Here is a 21,210-nt window from a genome sequence, read left to right as displayed (position 1 = left end):
CGGCCCGCTCACGGCCCGCTCCCCATCGAGCCGCCAACCGGAGCTGGCTCCCGCAGCGGGGAGGAGGGAGGCCGGGCGCCCGCTCGCACGGCTCCCTGAGATAAAGATCGCGGCTTCATGATTAACTTGGGCAGGTTCAAATATTTGCTGAGCTAGGGCTTTCGGGTGGGGGAGGGGAGCCCGAGTCAAAGTCAAAGTTGTCGGGGGCTGACAAGTGGCCAGTGCAAGAGCAAGTTGCTCGTTCTCGCCGAGGAAATGAGAAGGGCCATTGTGAGGGCCCCGAAAATAGTCTGTCACCGTCGCACGCTGGAAGCGGCGCGCTGGCTGCTGGCTCTCGGGCTGAGCGGCCGCCAGTGAAGTGAGGCTCTCTATGCGCGGCCAAACACAGGAAGTGGCGGAGCTAGTTCAGCAGAAAATAGAATCAAAGCCGCGCTTGTCAGGGCCTGAACCTCTCGGAACAGCCCAGAACACGGTGCCCCGCTCGTGTCCACCTCAGGCACCTCCTCCCACGCTCGCACAGACAGCCCCGCAGGTGTCACAGGAAAGCCCTGATGGAGCAGCTCAGGCAGGGACCAGACCGCACACATGTTCAGTGGTAGCAGGAGGGCATCTTCAGGAAGACCATTAGAACGCCACACAGATACTGCACTCCACGAGCATGGGAAGACAGGAGAAACAACACCAAACGCTGGGGCTGTTTTTCTGAGGTCAATCTCAACTGCACTGAATGGCTATGCAACTTTCTAATAATTAAAAGGAATGCCTGCATTAGTTATGTTCTGGCTACATGGGGCAAAGGATAGGGCAGAGAAGGGCATACCTTTCTAGAGGATTTCTGTCCTTTATTTGAGACAGGTACAACAGAAGCAGACATAGGACTGTTGGCTACTATTTAAAGAACGGAAATTTCACCTAAGAAAATTTTCACTTGCCATTGGCATAGATGGGTTTAATGTTATCCTGAGAATCATAACACAGTGTAAAGTCACAAAAATCACCAAACCTTAAAACCAGAAAGTACTTTAGAGATCACCTCAATCAATTCCTTCATGCTACAGAAAAAGAAAAAGAAAAAGTCTGACCCCGAGGGGTGAAGTGGTTTGCACAACTGCAGCACTAGGAACCCAGCCTTCTGACGTGTGATCCTAAACTCCTTTCTCCACCCACTGCTTCTGATCCTACTATCCCTCTGCCAGAGAAAGTAAAAACTGACAAGTGAAACTGAAGTTAATTTCTTTGAAGCCACATGCAAAAAATTTCACACCTACAACAAACACTGGCTTTCTCTGTTTTCTATTTTTAGCTTACTTAAGTTAAAAAAAAGAAAAAAGGCAGCTACCTTTTCATTCCCTTTGAAGAAACATGGGTTCTGTCAATAGCACCCTCATACTCTGTATGGGAAGGTGATCCAATGGTCATATATGTGATAAAGAAAGATGTGGGTGCTGACATAAAGTCCACACAGGCAAACAGGAGGAACCAGCTTCACAGTTACTCAAAATATCTGGGAAGTGCTGCTAAACCCACAATGAAAGTAATTTTACAAACTTTCCTTTGGTGCAACTGATATATTAAAAATCTTTCTTTCTTTCCCAGTGGAAAAAATACAGACTATAAGTGAATCTGCCAGCTGATCACAGAGACATATGGTTAGTTCAGAGAATAACCTTGCATCCTGAGCTGCATAATCTTGTCCTATTTTTAAAAAATAGCCTTTCTAAAGCTAGAAACATTGCAAACATCAGTATCTTAAGCATACCTGTCTGGATTCACATGATGTTACTTGTCAAAACCTTTTCAGATTAAAATGTAAGTCCAAAAGTATATTTTCTGTTTTAGAAAATTATCCACTGGAAAGCAGTATATCCTCTACTTACAGAAAGTCTTAAAATAGATTTGAAAAACTTTGTTTCAAAAAAATTTCTCACAATACATACAATCATCTACCATAGAGGTTTTATTATATTACCGAAAGTGTGAACTGAATCCTTTCCCTTTGAATTTTAGTCTTTGGAAAGTCATTGGCAAGACACATGCTCTTTATTAGCTTAAAAAGGGAGCCCTCTGCTGGTAGAAAAGAATCAGTAATTCCTGCTTGGGAGGAAAATGGTTAATTATTTTTTTTGGCAGCTGGCCCCTACAGGGATAGAATCCCCAACCCTGGTGTTATCAGCACCACACTCTAAGTGAGCTAACTGGACAGCCAAAAACAGTCAACTTAACATATATTTCCTTCATCTCACACTATGTCCAAATTTCACAGAAACTAATAAACACAATTGTACAACTGTCACTTAATCTATATAGTTCACCAAGTTAACTAGTAATTCAAAAGCACGGATGTCCTAATAAATTGGGAAATACTTTTCATGTGGCTGCTAAGCTCTTTCAGGACAACTTCTATTTTTATGTCAGCATCTATATGGGACCTCAAAGACCCAGCCACATTGGAAACTCACATACATAATCGAAAACTAACTTTACCTTCTGGATTCTTTAAAACAATATGTATTACTTTTCCTTTCCTTAAAGTTTCGTAAAACTCATTTCAGAGGCAAAAACAGCCATTATTTCACTTCTCAGCTGATGCAATCTAGTCAGGAAAATGCTTCTTGATCACTAAAGTATGTTTGAAAGTTAGACTGAACACTATCTCATACGTGCAAATCACAATCAAGTAGCGAATGTTCCACAAACAGCTTTCAACCTGTAAAACTTCTTAAATGTTTTTGTAAGCCATCACTGATGAACAAAAGACCATTAAAAAAAAAGGGCTGTGAGAAAAAAAATAAATGAACCAAAATCTTTGTGTAAAGGTAAAATGAATGCCTCTTTTGATGATTTCAATTTAAGACAACTTAGGACAGAAAGGCCTTTCAGGATGATGCAAATTCATTACTCCACATCCAGTGCTCCTAAGGACCTTGTGCTAAGAAAATGTCATTTAAGTTTATAAATAAACCCAGGTTTACATATGCATAAAATCTGACACTTTCTGCAAGGTTTCTGAAGGCACACCCATGGCTTAGCAGAATAAAAAACACCTCCCCTCTGACTTACCCCTCAGATCCTGTCCCTTGAGAGAAAGAGAAGGCTGCACCATGAAAACAAAAGTAAAACTGACTCTCCCCCTCCAGTGCACAGAAATACATCTCTCAAGCACAAATAAAATTTGCTATTTTTTTTTATAAAACCTGGTGTGGCTTGCTTCTGTTTACTTTTAACCATCTAAATGCATGCATTTATTTTCCTCAAGGTTTCATTTCTTACCTTTGAAACAAACTTCTAATGTCAGACCACATTTTAAACCTAATAAAAAAATATATCAGAGAAAAGTAAAACTCTTTGAAAGTCGTTTCCCTCTACCTTAGCACTCTCTTTTTAGTCTTGGTTGAAAATCAAGCCCAGAGCATTTAAAACAAGATTTATGAATCAGGCTCTTCAGGATGAATGTTTTGCAATGCACTGGTGGTTAAAAATTAACTGTGACAGGTGTAGAAGGGCAGGGGGAAAAAGAGTCATTTATTTTCTACTCTGGGTTTGAGGGTGCAATATTAGACTCCAATTAGGCTACATTAATATTCTGAATATCTCTATGAAATCTGAAATATGTAAATATATTTAGAATAGGTTTCATTCAAAGACATCCTGTGTTAAATGGACCTGTTTTTCTTTTCTTGCCGTATAGAAACCTACTTATCTGAGTATTAATAGGGCAAACATAACACATAATGAATCAAGAAAACCTGCTGTTCAGCTTTAAATGTTTTTAAGACTTTTAGTAACAAAGAGAACAGCAAACTACCAACAAAGTTCTGAAAGCTTACTGTGTGCTTAACCTTCCCAAATCTAGTTTCCCTCCATAAAAGAGGAGAATCCTTACTTCACAGGGTTGCTGGATGCATTAAATGAGTTGCTGTGTAAAAGCTGTTTGAAAGCTGAGAAATTTATAAAAGAATTTTTTAAAATTTAAATGATTGTTATGTTGTGCCCAGTTCTATGCTAGGAAGAACTCAAAAGGAGAAAAAGCCTTTGACATTGCCCTTTAGAAATGTAGTTGAGCAGATTAAACTAATAGGAAAAACTACAGAACAGTTAAGTATAAGAGGACAAGGGGCTTAAGGGCATAAACATTGAATGGGTCGACTTAACCTGCACATAAAGCAGGGCGAGGACCTGCGTGGGTGCAGATTAAGTGGATGGCACAGTTTGGGGCCACTATGTACAGTTATACATCCTGTGCACTGTGCAAAGGCACTTGGGCTAGGTGACAAGGGGAGTGGTGCTGAAATCCAGGCCATTCCACTCACCAAGCCATACACAGAGGAAAAGGGTATCATACAAAGGCACCTTCTTCCCTTCAAGCAATGCACCTACCAGGGAGGCAAATGCCCAGAGTGTCTCTTTCAAATTTGCACTGATCCCCCATAGGCTCCCAGAGGCCCTGGCTCTGCTGGCTGGGAATGTGGGGTACTAGGGAGAATGGCCTGACAGGATTCAGAGAACTAACTAGGAATGGTGGACTGAAGAGCTGCAAAATGAGGCCAGCTCCGGCAGGGTCTTAAAAAGCTGTAGGTGACATAATAGATTGTAGAGAGACTCGACGGGGTTATAAGTTTCAGTACTTATTGGCTCATTTAATCCTCACAACACCAGGAGAGAAGCATTATCCCCATTTCACAGTCTGGAAAACCGTTTGGAAAAGCTGAGTTACTTGATGAAGAACTTAGCAAATAAGTAGCAAAGAGGTGACACGCATATCCAGACCTGTTTGACTCAAAACACCTGCTGTTCTTGCTGTACGTTGATGGCACAAATCAGAGCCTTGCCCCCAAAGCTATAAACATTGCATTGTGGGTTTCTACTATATGTGACCCACAGGAGCTAATTTCATAGTTACATGTAACTATGAAAATAAATTTCATTTATTACATGCTGGAAACTTCAGAGGACTGAAAGCACTAAAAGCAGCCCTATTGCTCGCGAAGTTTCCAAAAAACCCAGGCAGCACGGGGCAGCAGATAGCACAGGCTGGAGTCCAGGGTGCGGCTCCCCAGCAGACCCAGCTCTGGTACCCGCTGGCCAGGCAGCACAGGGTGAGCCTCTCAATCTCTGTGGGCTTCAGTTGTTTCATACCCAAAATGGCAGAGCTGGACAATGCTTTCTATTCTAAAATGATGCTGTTTATGATACTGTCACTGAAAATATTTACTGCTTTTGTAAAATACCAAGCCACAATTTTGGTACTTTGCAATTTATTTTAAATAAATCTTTAAACTCCGTAGACCAAAATGCTATTTTTCTCCTTCTATTCAAATTATACCTATTCTTCAAAGCCCATTTCCAGTCCTGTTTGTTCCAGTGAGCTTTTTCTGTCTACTCAATTACCCTAAAAAGTCACCAACTGCATCTCTAAAGTACTTTTTGTACTTAGAGTATGCACACACCCACCTACTATTTAATTAGATGCTATGTGCTAATGGGATTTATTTGAATTGATACTTTGCCTCAAACGTCATCAACTTTACTTATCATTTCAAGTTCTACCAGGTAAATACTAGAAAAAATATCTATATGCTTTCTGTCCCCTTTAAATTTCATTCAAGTACTCATTTCTGTTCACAACAACAAAGTTATTACAAATGACTGATTTATGACCATTCCCTGGAGATGTGCCCTGCCGTGCTTCCAAAGCCCTCTGGTACTAACACATGCTGGGGCAGTGATGAAGGACTCCAGGAAAATGTTGCATTCCTATAAGGCCTAAGAAATCATTTCTTTAACCCAGGTGCCCTGCTAAGTATCTGCACTGGAGCCATTCCTGAATACAAAGGTGTTCAGGATGAGCACATTTTTTTCCTTGGGTGGGTAGAGACACTGAAGCATCCGTTTAATTCCAAAACGCCTAGACAATTTTCAGAATGGCTAAGAGATATCACACAAAGGAAAAAACAGCTCAAACTAGGATTTAAAAATTACTTGGATTTAATTTTTCTTGAAGAGGTCGCATGAATACTGGGATGATCTAGCAAATGTTCAAGGCTTTGTTATTCTTTAGCAAAGCTGACAGAACTAATCCTTCTTTGAAACTGGTGCACCAATTTCTTAGCAGAGGAATGTAGAGTCCTTTGACATTTCAAGCAGCTTTAAGGGTGCATTATAAAAATGAATGCAGATAAATTTTTACTTTGGTGGAATTAGGCTAAGTCTGATAAAGACGTTTAACCACTTTACACCAGTCGGACCAATCAAACTTCACCAGTGACTCTACTACACACTGTGTAGTAGAAATTCTCAAAAACATTATGTGACAAATTCATTTGTGGATATATGTCAAACCCTGTCTGGATTTTAGCCTCCATGTGTTCCCCTCTCTGGAGGTAGCCACTGAGAAGACCAGGACCACCCCCTAACCCTTCACTGTAAGCAGGGCCAGCTCTCCCTAGTCTTTAAGAGACACCTCAACACTGGTCAGGAGGAAGAGAAAGGTCTTTGGCCCAGGGTCTTGCTCATTCTTGCTAGTCCTCTTCCTTCGCCACCTATGCAATTAGTCTAGGGATGAGGGAGTCAACAATGGCTCGATTGCCACTTCCCATGCCCCCTTATTCATTCTTTCCCCTTCTAAGTCAAAGGTCAGCCTCTGAACATCAACACAGAGCCCCCCAAATCACTAAACAAGTGATCAGAGCAGTCACATGAGATGAAACCTTTTGGCCGCCTCTGGACTAAAGTCCTAGGCCACACTTGTTGACAATCTTCTCCGATGCAGTGTACCTACAATGCTGGGCATATCTGTTAAACATTCTGGTTGCTGTGATTTGGAACATTTGGAACATACCATGCTTGCCTTATCTACTGTATCTGATGCCTCTCTCACCTTTGCTACAGTATTTTGAGCCTATCCAAAGAAGCCCTTCCCAATACCTGCACCTTAAGTGGTTACCTACCATCCCCCCCCACCTTCCCCTCATCCTCTATCCCATTGCCACAGGTGGGTGTTAAGCGTACACCAATATCTCTCTCAGGCTACCCCATCCAAATGCGAACAATCAAGCCTAGCTATGCAATACCTGATTAAAAAGCACAACTAATTCTCCACTACGTGACACTGCTAACTGGGTTTCCATGCCAGTTCATACAGAGATAAATATGTTAATCTTCATGAGTTACCCATACTAGATAATAAATTCATGGTGTTTCATTTAAATTCTAGGCATAAATTACGACTACAAGCAACGATTTCTATTGGTCCTGAAACTACACTTCATTTATAGGACCCTAATCACTATCCTTAATGACCAGCCTCCATTAGCTAACTTTTAATCAGAATATAGCAAAGTGAGGTTGTTTAGACTTTCTGCAGTAGAAGAAAAATACATCAGTTTAAATTAAATCCACTGCTAACACGGTTTACATTTCCTGCTTTGTTAAATGGCTAATTGAACGCCAGCCTACTTTCAAAGAAGTGTCTGGCTTGCTCTGACTTGCTGCAGTGAACACTCTGGTTTCATACTGCTTGCATTATTGAAAATGTTTATTTTGACAGACATTTCTCAGCATACCTGCTTCCAAAAAACACATTCTAAAATACTTTAAATTATATAGTAATTATAAATCCCCTACTTTATAAGTATTAGAAACAAAAACAAAAATGTCAACAACTAAAATGAACTCCATAAATTTATTCAACAACTAGAAACATAAAAGTTGAAGGGCACAGGGAGCTCTCACAATTCTATTTAAAACCAAGATAATTTAAAATCCGCAAATATTAAAATCTGAATATTTACTGTACATATGCACTACCACTCAGATATTTTTTCTTTTAATCACAAGGTAACATATTACTATGGACTGCAATTCTACAGAATAAACCTGTATTACTTCGGAAGAGGTCTAAAGCCACCATTTGTAAGGTTCTGAAAAATGAACAGTGAGAGAATGTGAAATGTTCAAAAAGCATTACCTGGTGCAGGCTGTCGTTCATTCCACTCAGTGGAGATTAAAATTTCTATAACTTTTATGAGGTGTTCAGTATTATCAGAGCTACAAAAAAGAGAGTTCTATTAGAAATCTCTTCCCTAAAAACAAACTCATTTTCATTTATACACATTCAAGTCATTGTGTGATATAAATCTGCACATGCATCTGTGCAGTAGTATCATTAGAAAATGTTTAATGACCAATCAATTTAGGACTACCCTCATTACCCCAAAATACATTTCTTTTCTTTGACTTACCTGGCTGCTGGGAATCTGAAAAGCATAGGGCTGAAAATTTCAGAGAGCACTCTTGCATTCAAGAGGTTTTTGCTGGAGGCTTGAGAGAGCTTGAAAAAGTGTTTCAACAAATACTGAAGTGTAAGCCAATACTGATGAGGTATGTTAGGTGACCTAATGAGCTTCTTCAACAGCTGGATATATTCTTCGGGGCTTTGTACTTCTACACGTTGAAAACAAAGGAAGAAAAAAAGAAAAGAAGAAAGAATAGGAGACTATTCATAGATATCAATAAACACCTAGAAAATGTCTGTTCTTTCTTCTAGCTATAGGAGGAGTCATTTAAAAAGTTATCAGGAGGAGCACACTGGACATTTGTTCTTCTCATTAGAAAATGCATTGTGAGAAAGTAGAAAGCTCAAGTCAGATGAAAATGCAAGAAACTCTTCGTGTAAAAAAACCACAAGCTGTTCAGGGTGTGCTGACAGGAACCGGCCCTCTATTGAGCAGCTTCAAGTGTGATTGGCTAATTCAGAGGAGCATCAGATAAGTACCACAAGTTTTAACTTTGAAGGTTAGGAACCACAATTTCCTGTCCCCAAAGCACTAACTGAGCCTGAGCTCCTAAAGCTGAGAGCCCTTTTCCCTCAACACGTTTTGCTATGGCCACTCGGGGGAGATGACAAGGACACCCCCAGTTACTGGGCCCTAATCCCAGTTTCCTGAATCTGACACTAGTACTGGGAACACCAAGTCTATTATTAATGTAGTGAACTTTGTTAATACTGATAAAAGGTAAACAGTTAGCCATTTTGTTATGCAGGCAGTCTTCCTAAGCAGACGAGAATCTGAGTCTTTCATCGAATGCCCTGATAAGGAAGGTAACTTTGGGTGGTAGTGAAGGAGAGGGGCAGGTTACTATTACTATTTTCTAAATACTATCTCTTTATATGCAGCACATAATAGAGTTTACAAACACATCCACATCTCAATATGTGTTCAGTGAGATTCTCAGAAGAGAAACAAACCTTGGGATAAAGAAATCATTTCACTGTAAACGACTACTGGAATGACAGGATTTGGTAAGTCCAGGAGATAGCGTTTGAAAGCGTCTGCTAAAACTTGCACATCAATCATTTCCAAGTCCACAGAGGCCGTATCTAGAAAAGAACCATTTTAAGAAATACTTCAGACATTTATTTTATACATCAGTTGGGCCAATTTTCTGAACATTTAAGTGAGGTATAGGAAAGGAAACAATATTTATTAGCAGTGTTTCTCCTAGGGGTTGCTCTTGTCATTTTGGGTAGAACAATTTTTCTTTGTGCCGGTCTATCCCACATGTTCCAAGCATTTAGCATGCCTGGCTCCCTGCCCGTGATGCCAGCAGCATACTCCCAGACTTAGGGACAAAAAAAAAAAAAAAAAAAAAAAAAATTCCCCTGTTATGGGCTGAATTGTGTCTCTCCCCAAATTCATATGTTGAAGCCTAAATCCCCAGAACCTCAAAATGGCTGTATTTGGAGATGGGGCTTTTAAAGAGGTGATTAAGTTAAAATGAGGCTGTTAGAGTAAACTCTAATCCAATCTGATTGATATCCTTGTAGGAAGAGGAGATTAGGACACAGGGAGAGACACCAGGAATGCACACACACAGCATGGGAACAGGGTGAGAAGCAGGCCATTTGCAAGCCAAGGCGCGGGACCTCACGAGAAACCACACCTGCCTACACTCTGGACTTCTAGCCTCCAGAACTATGAGAAATACATTTCTGTTTTTGAGCCACCCAGTCTGTGGCATTTTGTTATGGTGGCCTGAGCAAACTAATATAGCCTTGTTGTCCTGCCCCCCAATCCCCACCCCACACGTTCCCAAACACCCTCTGGAGGGTGGTTCTGCCCTGATTGAAAAGGGTTCTGCCTGGGGTTTGTTAGTCACAGAGTAAATCTTCCCTAAAACCTCAACAGGAAAATGAGAAATGCAAACTCCCAGGTCTCCTGAAACTTGAATTGACAAATACTGCATCTCAGAATTAAGGTAAATTTAACCTAACAGGGTGATTGATTAAGTAGTAAGAGATTACAGAATTTTAACAATCAGTCTCAAGAATGTCCAGAAAAATAAGTTGAATATTTTCAGAATGTTTCCCCCTAAATCTGAGTATTACTACTAATCTAACCCATGGGCATCAGACTATCTCAGAAGAAAGATAAGACAAGAGTATCTGTCTAGTAAATCCCTCAGCTGGAGAAGAGGTCAAGCAATTCAAAAACAGGGTGACAGTAATCAAAAACACCCTGAGCACTCACTATGCACTGTGCTCTGAGTACTTGGGATAAGAAAAGGCATAAAGCCCCACAGAAATAAGGAGTGCTGGGAACAAAGGTCTGGGGGCAGGAATGACGATGGGCATCTAGAAATGAGGAGAAGCATTTGGGGGCTGCTGCAGGATGTATACTTGCAACGTGAAGGGTAACCTGAAGTTATTTGGGGACTCATGGGCTCATGAGAGGAAAGGTGGGCTGATGGGCAAAATGTCACCTTCTTATACAGGTTTATTAATTGTAGTGTTTAAGAATAAAATGGAAAGAGGGGCTGCTGGAAGTAACTACCAATTTTGGTAATCTGAAGCAAAGTGATGTGATCTGAATTCTAATGCAGTTAGAAGTGTGCAAGACATTTTCAAGAGGTAACATAACTTGGTCGTTGACTGGACTGGGCTGTGGCCTAGGAGAGAATGAGAAAAGTATCAAAGTTTACTCCTTGGAGTTTGAGCACACGAGTGAACAGGAGGTGGTATCATGGATACCCTGGAACTAAGTATGACAATATAAATCATCCTAGCCTAAGGCTACAAAAATTCTTTGGACATATTATCATAAACCAAACTTGCTTCATTGTAGGCAGATGTTATGGAAAATAATCATGCAACACCATAAAGCCCTAAGAAAACTCAGTCTGGCACAAAATATGATAGGTCAGTTAGAGGAAAAGAATGATTACACTTAAAAGGTGAAGAGGCAAAGTGTTAAATCACTTAAATGTCCTGCAAAGAACTAACCAGAGGCACTTCACATCTCTAACAGTGTGGGAAGGGCAGTACTAGGTCTTTGCATAGAGGATCTACATTGAAAGTAATGCAATTACTGCCATAATAAAATACTGTCAAATAAAATTGTGCGTGTATCACTACAGGAACACTTCACAATCACTGACTAGGGGACAAGCTTCTGTCCCTCATATACTTTGCCTCACATGCTTCATTTATAATGATGCTTTGCCCAGCAAATTAATATCACTTAACCTGCTCATCCTGAAAATGGCGATAAACATTGAGACACTAAATGTTTCACATGTGCTTCTCTCAGGCAGGGTTTCCTGTGTTCTCCCAGTGCTGAAATGACACCCCTCTGTCAGGACACTTACCAAACAATATGGTAATATGTGGGGTTATGGGTCTCCCCTGCTCAAATGAGAGACCCCAAGGGCATGGACTGTGGTTCTCACCTGCATCCCTCAGGCGCCAGCACACAGAATGTGTTAAATGTTTGTGGATTTTATCGTGTTTGAATGAAATGACCTTAATGCAGGTCTTTGGATCAGCTCACCTTATGTCAAGTTCCACTAGAACTGATGACACAGTATGTTTTATTTATTTTTGTAATGTAACTTCTTAAGTTCCTTGGGGTTTCTGATTTGTGCTCTCTAAGATTCCTTTTCTGCATTAAAACTATCCTAACATGCTCTCCCAATAGCTATACACATCTGTCATGTGATGATTTAGAGATCTGCATAATCTTTAGCTCTGGGTTGGAGGAGTTTACATTCTCTTCTGCCTCACTTTTCATTGTATTCATGACAGGCAACCAGTAAGCTCTCCATCACTTCACACCTCCCACTGCAATGCAGGAGTCTCTTCCCTAACTGATCTCTATCTAGGTTAGTGGTTCTCCACGAGGGTGAGGGTGGAGGTGGGATTTTTACGCCCCTCCAAGAGACATCTGGCAACATCTGAAGACATTTTTGATTGTCACAACTGGCAGAGGATGCTACTGGGACCCAGTTGGTAGAAGCCAGGGATGTGGCTAAATATCCTAGCAGCCACAGGACAGTCTCCAACTCTTGCAACAAAGAATTATCTAGCCTAAAATATTAATAGTGTAGAGGTTGAGAAAGCCTGGTTCAGGTTAAGAGAAATCAAAAAATGTCAAGAGGAAATTGATATCATTAAAACTCAAATGAGACAAGAAAGAAAGAAAGAAAGAAAGAAAGAATTCATTTTAGGGCAAAATAGGAAAAAAAAGAACGAGGACTTTTGCTGTCAGAACAATTTGTATACGAGTCACAGGTTTGCGACGTTGCTGAAAAACGTTAGAGAAATTACTTAGCTGAGGGTTAGCTTCCTTTTCTGGTGAGTAAACGTAGCTAATACTTATATCACAAGATATACGTGTGGATGAAATAACATAACTTAGTAGGTGCTAACAAAAATGGCTGTTGTCCCCCATGTCTGTTCTTTTCAGACACTGGTAATGCACAAGGTTGGTTAAAAGTCATGATTTTTTGCAGTGTAAATGACTTATCTCAGATCTTCCTCCAAGATAGTAAAATATTTTTATGTATTGAAAAATCTTCAAGCTGAAAACAGTCCTCACAGACCCACTCAAGTCTGAACAATGTGTACTTTTTCATTTGTTGCCACAAAATACACTTTTATAGCACAGAATCCAAATAAAACCAATTTTCTACGTGTGTGTTTTGATGTCAATGGAGAAGAAAGGCTGTCTGTCAGAATATATTGTTGACGTGAATAATGGTTGTTTACCTCACAGGCGGTATAAAAACCATTTTTTTATTTTTAGCTAAACAGCATCATTTGTATCGGTCACATTTAAAACCTAACCACCATTACCACCATTTCTCAAGTAAATTCCATTTCATCGGTTTCTGATGTCTACACATTTCCTGTGACTTTTAACATGTTCAATTTGACCAATTTTCTGACCAAAACATGTATCTCTATTTCAATTGGCTAATGACAAAATTCAGTGTTTCCTTCACACCCTGGTAAAGCTATTAGAAATATAGAAAAACAAGCCTTTTCTCCTTGAGTTTTCTGCCAGTCAACTTTGAATGACCTCCTCTGCGGGAAGCACAAAAAATTTAGCAACAAAGAGGATACACCCTCCCTGTATGTGAAAGACTGATTTCCATGTACAATAAATAAATAAATAAATAAATAAATAAATAAATAAATAAATAAATAAAGCTTAAAAAACTTTTTTTGAAGAGTTGCAAAACTTTTGATCAGTACATTTTGAGTGAAGGTATTTACTGATAAAGATCCAGTTTCTTTCTTCCTCCAAGAAATGTCTTTTCTAGAAAGTTTCACAAGTTGCCTCGTTTTGAAGCTGCCTAACACTTCAAATCCCCATTTACTAAACACCATGTGGGCATTCTTCATACAATTATACTTCTGAAGCAGAGTCTTGCAAAACTGGGTTTCACTCTTTTTGGCTCAAACATCCAAATTCAGTTAAAATAATGTCAGGCACAACTTACAGGTGGAAAAAAAGGTGTTATAATAATATAAAGAATCTGAGAGATTCTAGAAGTTGATATGAGAAGATGACTTGCTGGAAAGATGGCTAGTAAATTAATTTGTACAGTTTTTTCTGTATGGAAAAAGGGGGATGGGGGCAAATAACAAAACCACCCCTTGGCTTTAACCAGTGATGTGCTGGAGCTGGCAGGTACCGGCTCGCAAGAGCCAAATGTTCTCAATTCTTCCCAACTCCACGTTCAGGGAAATCTTGTTGGTTTAAAGTTTGACATCAACCAGGATGGGAATATTTATACTACAGATATGGGCAAAGCTATGAACCAGGGCTTTTTCTTCCCAGACGGTTGGTTCACCTGCACACCGTTGAATATAACAGTATCATGATGTTACTTAATGTGTATGTGACACAGAAAAGCAAGCAAGCCAGACAGAGAAAAGTAAAACAAAAAAGAGGGGGAAATGGACAAGGAAATGGAAAGGTAATGAAGGGGAGAGGGTGGTCAGAAGAGACATCTGTGAAATGACATAAGCTTATAAATATGTTCTAAAGTGATCCGGATGAACTAGCTGTAGACAACTGCAGGGTCAAGGGAAGATGGCAGGTACAAGGAGCCAGAGAAACCCCAAGGGGTTGTTTCTCCCCTCTGCAAGTCCTGCGGGACCTAGGGCTACAGCTGTGATAGAAGCCAACATGCCTGCAGGCAGCCCTGCACACACACCCCAGCTCAGGAGACAACATCAAAGGACTGCACCGGTTTGCACTGTTACCATATAAGGCAGAGGAAACTGCGAGATTCGAGTTCCCTTTAAACTTAAAACATCGCATGGATTAACTTAAGTGTTTTTGTACTACCTGAAACTGAAAGGTAAGACCTGTCTTTCCCATCTGTATTTCTAGCTCTGTGACACTCACCACAATCAAGAAGCTGTCGTAATTCTGCCAGGTTGCTGGAGCTCTGTGTTCTGTACAGAGTTGAACATTCCAGACCTAGGACACAAAACAGACTGTGTATGCAAAACATAGCTCTCTGGAGAACCCGTGAGCCTGCTGCCAGACAGCATTCCAGTTCCCATCCAGTATCTGTTCTAGATGTGTACCAAATATTCCTGGAAGTCAACTCCTACTATTAATCTTATCTGGCATGTCAATAATTTTGGCCAAACCATCTGGCCACTAAGAAGCAAGTTAGTCATATTTATTAAATTATGGAGAATTTAATAGTTTCCATACAGTAACTACATGTTAGAGTTAGAAATCACAGACCAAGATCATTTCCCCAGTCCACAGCCTCAGATCCCGTGTGTGTCTAGCACAGTATCTGCACATAGCAGGCAGTAGGAAATTTATTTAATGAATGCCCAAGAGACAAATATAGATTATAACAGCCATGAAATAAGGGTGTAACAAATGAACTGACTCCCGCCAGCAGTCTGGTTACCTTTTTTTTCAATGGCTTCCACCAGCTTGATAAGAAGAGGCGGGGCAATGTCAGGAGGGGCAAACTGCTCTGCAAGGTCCGGAAGAGCCAAAGCTGCACACAAACGAGATCCCACCATTACATTTCATTTGGGGTAGTCCAAGGCATCAGACCACAATGAACAACATTTAAGTACAAAATAACTTAATTACATCTGACAGTAGCAACGTCAAGCCCCAGCAAGGGACCCCAATGCCAGGCTGTGCACTCTCAGGGCCAAGGGGACATACCTGTTTCTTTTCTCCTAGGACACAGAGTACCTAACCAGAGTCCTGGAATTCCCTGCCAAATGGCCTCTACCCCAGGTCCATCCTCCCCAGGGCAGACCTTCCTGCCCAGGTGCACCCCTAAGTCCAGGAGGGGCTGGGGCCGGGTGAGAGGGGCTTGGGATGGACTGGAGTTTGGATGTGCAGGGAGAAGCCAGGGATGAGCCAGGTCAGCTCTGTCCACATCATCATGCACTGAAGCATAAGTCCAAGAAGCCCAAGAAATCTGATTTCAAATCTGGCCTCCTGGTCATTAGGAAGGAATAAATGCCCAGGTAGGAAGATAGAAGAGATTTCATCGAACAGTTTGTTAATATGATTTATATCAATATTTAGATGCAGGGTATGTGGACCTCCTTTTGTACTCTTGCTGCAAAGTTTCACAAGTGCCAGGGTGGCCAAGCATCAGCTACGGAAGCCAATGCAAATGATCACTGCCCACGTGACATCAAATAAAGTCCCTGTGTAACTGCTGTCAAAGCCTTTATTTGTTTACATCTATTTTGGCTAGTTAGGAGTTTAAGAAATATGATGCTTTCATAAACTGTTTTTCCATGCTTTATTTACATGTTTTACCAATTGTAATAATGCAAAAGAAAAAAATCTAATTAGATAGCACTCATAAGTAACTTCCTTCAGCATTACATTAATAAACATATTCTCACTCAAAAAATTATGAAATAATTTTTAGGAAAAATATTTTTTCTCAAAATATGCCAGAGGAGAGAGCTAAATATATCTACCTCAAATTTCTCCAAATGTAAACTACAGGTAAATGACAGTCTTCAGGAAAATATCTATATGTGCAACCTGTTTATTAGCCACCTATTTTTAGACACTTGAGTTGTCACCTGCACTCTTACTTAGGAATAGATAGTTTATATAACCTAAGAGAGACTATATATTTGCAATTTTATTTCAGTGGTAAAATTTTTTATTATAAGCCATATACCATATTAAGCAAATTTCTAATTAAGCCCATTTTCAAGTACTAAGAATCAACACAGACCAACAACAGATTCACAATACAAAAGTAAAATTCTGTTATTAAATTTTGATCCTAGAGAACTAAGCATGATTTAAAATATTTTGCTAACCCAGACCATCTGGCCTAAGAAGTTTTCAAATGGCAAGACCCCCTGCGATGGATGGACATGTGGTCTTGCTACCCACCTCTATTAGCCACTGTAACTACCCAGGATAAAAGAGCTAAATTAGCTAAATTACAGAGGAAAATCTTATAGCAGTGCTGCTGTCCAGTAGAACTTTCTGTGATAATGGAAATGTTCTATAGCTGTGCTCTCCAATAAAGCAGCTACTAGCCACAATGGCTTTGAGTACTTAAAATGTAGCCATTGCAACTAAGAAACTAAATTTTTAAATTTATTTAAATTGAAATAGCTATATGTGGCTAGTGACCATAGTACTGGGAAGTGCAGTTCTATAGCCTGAGCAAGGGCAAATTTTGTCAATGGCAGATGAAAGATTCCTGAGTCAGCTTTGGGCGACAAAGACCCTACTATAAAGCTATTCTTGAGGACAGGGCATCTTGATGCAGGGCTAATCAATATTTGAACTTAAGGTCCCACGGAGTTTACCATTTCATCTTCCTGGTTGACTTTGTCCTACCCTCCCTTTGCAATATTACTCTAAGATATTTTGGACTTCATGAAGACAGAACAGATAACCCACTAACTCTCCAGTCACTGCACAGACAGCTGGGTAACCTCATTTCTCTATTGTCTCCCACACTTGCCCGAGCCTAAGCATCACCTGAAGAACTTCCTAGGAATACAGATTCCCAGGTCCCACTCTAAATTCCAGAACCAAAATATCCTGGAACAGCACTAGTCATCTGTTTGAAGTTAGTAATAAGTTTTAGGACATACTATTTTGAGAAGAAAATGCATGTGGGTGATCCATTGGAAAAAAAAAAATCTAGCAATGACATCCTCCAAATCTCTAAATGTTAAAATGTGAATGTATCTGGCTGGCTGGTTAGCTCACTTGGTTAGAGCGTGCTGCTGATAACACCGTGGTCCAGGGTTCAGATCCCCGTACAGGCCAGCTGCCAATAAATGAATGAATGCATGAATGAATGTTCAAAATATGAAAATATCTGAGAAGCACTTAAAGTACAAATGTCTTGAAAGTTTCGTCTTTTTAATGAAAAGCAATGTTCAATAGTATAAAATGAAAGAGCACACCATTTCATTTCCTCTGATAAACTGTAAACCACTTCCCTTTGCCTGAGTATATTACCAGCTCACAAAGTATCCTCTCCTACAAACACCTTCTACACCAAACAAAATGAAATATCATCCTATCAGCATTATGAAATAGAAGGGAAATCTAAAGGCTGAGAAATGGTGTAGGAAAATGTTATTAACATTCACTTATAGTGTCTCACCTTAGCCCTCTCAAACTAACAGGTCTTAGCACACCCCAAAACTCAAAAAGCTAAAGATTAAATGGTAATTACACAAACACACATATCCACACAACACTCATGCAACTAACATGCCAATTCCTCTCCCCCTTCCCTCATAAATTACACCGGCATTTTTTATTTAAAAAAAAAATCTGTAATGCTGGCATTGAAAATGGAATTACTTAATAAAGGTTTATCTCTTCAGAATCTTATCAACACAATCATTTCTGCAGGCAAGTATGAAAGTTAAATTAAACGATAATTAAAGATTTCATCTAACTGTGATTGAAATATGCATCCAAGAGTTGTTATATTGCTGGGTTGGCAAATGCTACAAACAAAAGGGTTTCCATCTCTCTCTTTCTTCACATCAGTGTGAAAAAATTAAAAAAGCAAAATGTTCTTACTTTCCTTCATCCTTTCAATGTTTGTTTGGCAAAAAATGTTATTTCACCTGCAGTATCCTGAGCACAAAATACCATTTGTTTTACCCATCCAGGTTTCAGATGAATTTTCTGAAAAGCATTGTGATAGTTATCAGGGATCTGCAGGACAACTGGAGCTTTTCTCAAAATGCACACCAAGTTATTTAAAATAGAAGAAAAAATACACATAGATAGTAGGAAGTATAAGTACTCCTTTTATGATGCATAAAGCAAATTTCCCATTAAATTGTTAATATTAAAAAAAGCTTTATTGCTCAAATGTTTGAATCCTCACAGCTGATCATGATTTTGTATTTCGGGTTTTAAATGGTAAATTTTACAAGGAGAGACAATTAAGGAAAAAAAAAACCCTTCTTATTCCCAAGTACAATGTCTGTGATTCAAAATCCATTTTCTCTTTCAAATATTTAGATATAGGAAATATGGATGCTTTACCCAAGACGCTTTAAAGTTCCCATCATCTACTTTGGGAAACAGGATCAATTAACATCAAGAGTCCAAAAAGTATTCTAAAACAAAATATTCATTTTTATAACAATCTTAAAAGCAACTATTCCTTTAGTACTATCAAACATGCATGGTCAATATTTACTTTCTCATTAGATTCCATTTTAAGAAATTCCAAGAGCAAATGACAATGGCTAGGAATTACCAAATTCAGCAAGTTGTTCTTTGAAAAATCCATGATAAAGCACTACATCATACAGTGTGGTAAACCAGAACATAGTGTAACTAAAGGATTATATAAGAAGATACAAAAAATATACATCACATAGGGTGGGGATACCGAGCAAAACCCCATATATTATGATCCTCCTAAAGTTGACACATACATTCTCATTAGATTTCATTTTCCAAGAAGATTTTTATATCTAAACGAGGAATGTGTTTTGGTCTTGAAGACTGTTGTGGCATAGTAAAGGTCTGGCAAACCAAGTCCACTCAAGAATCTGGATGAATCTGTAGATTGATCTACTACAATCCAACCCTAGTTTTTCACTTAACTAAATCATTTTTTATCAAAAGAAACTAATATTGCTAATGGAGAAAGAAAAAAAGAAGGAACAGCAGAACGGTCTAAAAGTGGTGAATCCAAGCAAGACACACATTATTTCAAAAGAAAGGAGGGATCAATCATCAAGACTGATGAGAAAGGACACCAATGAGCTAGGTGTCCCAGGTTGTAGAAAGAATTTTGGGTGACACATCAGATGTTGCATTTTCCACTAGTTCTATTTTTTCCCCCTTTACCCTGGTGACAACCAATCACATGGAACAGAAGAGAGCCTTCTCTCCAAGTTTAAGCCCTTCCCAAACCACTAATATGGACAGGCCTCAACAGTCCTTGGGCACCAGCGGTGTGTGGGAGACAGTGGCATTCTTTGCATTAAGTGGTGCCAACACCGCTATGAAGTGCAAGATGAAACCAGCACACAGCTGCACCTTTTGGAGGCGTTCTCCATAAAAAAAGATATTTTAAAGTTAGTGCCTGGCAGGGCTGAGTGGAAAATTTAAGCTGAAACACTGGGACTCCAGAGATTGCCCAGGCCAAGTATTTCATTACTGAGGGAAGCAGCTTGGAAGTGTGTGAAAAACTGCCACTTACCTCTAAAAATGTAATACAAATACACAGAAAAGAAAGTATATGTGCAAAGTGTGGACTGATATTAAATCAAGATGTTAGTCTGTCTACTAACTGCTGCTGAGTCAAAGCTTTATTTGTCTGAAATAATCTCTCTCATGGCTTCAAATAAAAAATGTACATTCTGGTGGGCAAAAATCTAACAAATCCCCATACTTTTCTTAAATAAACCTTATAAGCACGTTCACACTTTATACCTATAATTGTTAAGACCCTGAACCTTAAACTTCTTAAGCTCTATGGGCAATGCCACAACAAATGCTGGCCTGTGCTCTTCGGCTAAGATAATGTAGCTAAAAAAAACTAAAAAACAAAAAACAAACAAAAAAAAAATATGGGTTCCTTAATTCTGGAACACACCTGTTTAATCAGTAGTATAGAAGTGATTAAAAGCACAGGTTTAAAGCCAAAAAGGACTGAGTTTTGATTCTGATTTTGCCACTTACTGAGTGTGATCTTGGGCAAGTTAATTGAACCCCAGTTTCTTCATCTGTAAACTGGGAATAATTACATGAGGTTATAAGGATGAGATGAATATAAATAAACATGGTAGGCACAGTGGTCACTGTGTAGAAAGTACAAACTAATGGATAGCTATTATCAATGTTAGAATTATTCATGTAATCTTTATTATTATTGGTAATAGATTTTTTGAAATACCTAATTGCAATGGCAAATTTTAAGACCAGAAACTATTATAAAACAGAAAAAATCTTCAATACTTTTTTAAGGTGGCAAACTGGAAACACATTTGATAGGACAGATATTTGCATTTTGCCTTTCATTCTCTATATAAACAATCCTCAATATCTTTCGGAAGTCATAATTAAAATATATTATCTTCAACTTATCACACTTTTTCCCGATAAAAATTATAATACTAATCTATTTGAGTTGTTAGACTTTAGTATTCTGAACGTGAGCGAAAAATGAAGTTGGAATGATTGTGTAATAAATTATATTTAGCTTGGCAGAAACAAGGACCTTTCTTTTGGAGGAGGAAGGAGGGAAAAATAGTATGGGCAACTGAAAATGGAAGTAGAAAGAGTAAATGTGAAAATAAATCTTCATCCATAACTACATTATTTTTAGAGATAACTAGTAGGAGGGAATTAAGAGTTGCCAATAGATTTAAAATAGAATTTTGTAAATTTTCTCAGATAC

The 21,210-nt window shown here is 39.2% G+C and overlaps 1 protein-coding gene across 1 annotated transcript in view; it reads right to left on the bottom strand.

Moving 5' to 3' along the window:
• Positions 1–15,311, bottom strand: part of PIK3R1 (phosphoinositide-3-kinase, regulatory subunit 1 (alpha)) — a 29,602-nt gene extending 14,291 nt beyond the window's left edge. Inside the window, exons 1-5 of the mRNA XM_008592882.1 lie at positions 15,223–15,311; positions 14,697–14,771; positions 9,248–9,379; positions 8,241–8,442; positions 7,967–8,046 (exon numbers count right to left, since the gene is read on the bottom strand). Of these exons, the coding sequence (XP_008591104.1) occupies positions 7,967–8,046; positions 8,241–8,442; positions 9,248–9,356 (391 nt within the window). The 5' untranslated portion in view covers positions 9,357–9,379; positions 14,697–14,771; positions 15,223–15,311. The remainder of the gene's footprint in view (positions 1–7,966; positions 8,047–8,240; positions 8,443–9,247; positions 9,380–14,696; positions 14,772–15,222) is intronic.
• Positions 15,312–21,210: the final 5,899 nt, after the last annotated feature.

This window comes from Galeopterus variegatus, unplaced genomic scaffold (assembly GCF_000696425.1).
Source record: "Galeopterus variegatus unplaced genomic scaffold, G_variegatus-3.0.2 Scaffold8426, whole genome shotgun sequence".
In the NCBI taxonomy this organism is placed as follows: domain Eukaryota; kingdom Metazoa; phylum Chordata; class Mammalia; order Dermoptera; family Cynocephalidae; genus Galeopterus; species Galeopterus variegatus.
Note: the sequence above shows the minus strand (reverse complement) of the source record. Positions and strands in the feature narration are given on the sequence as shown.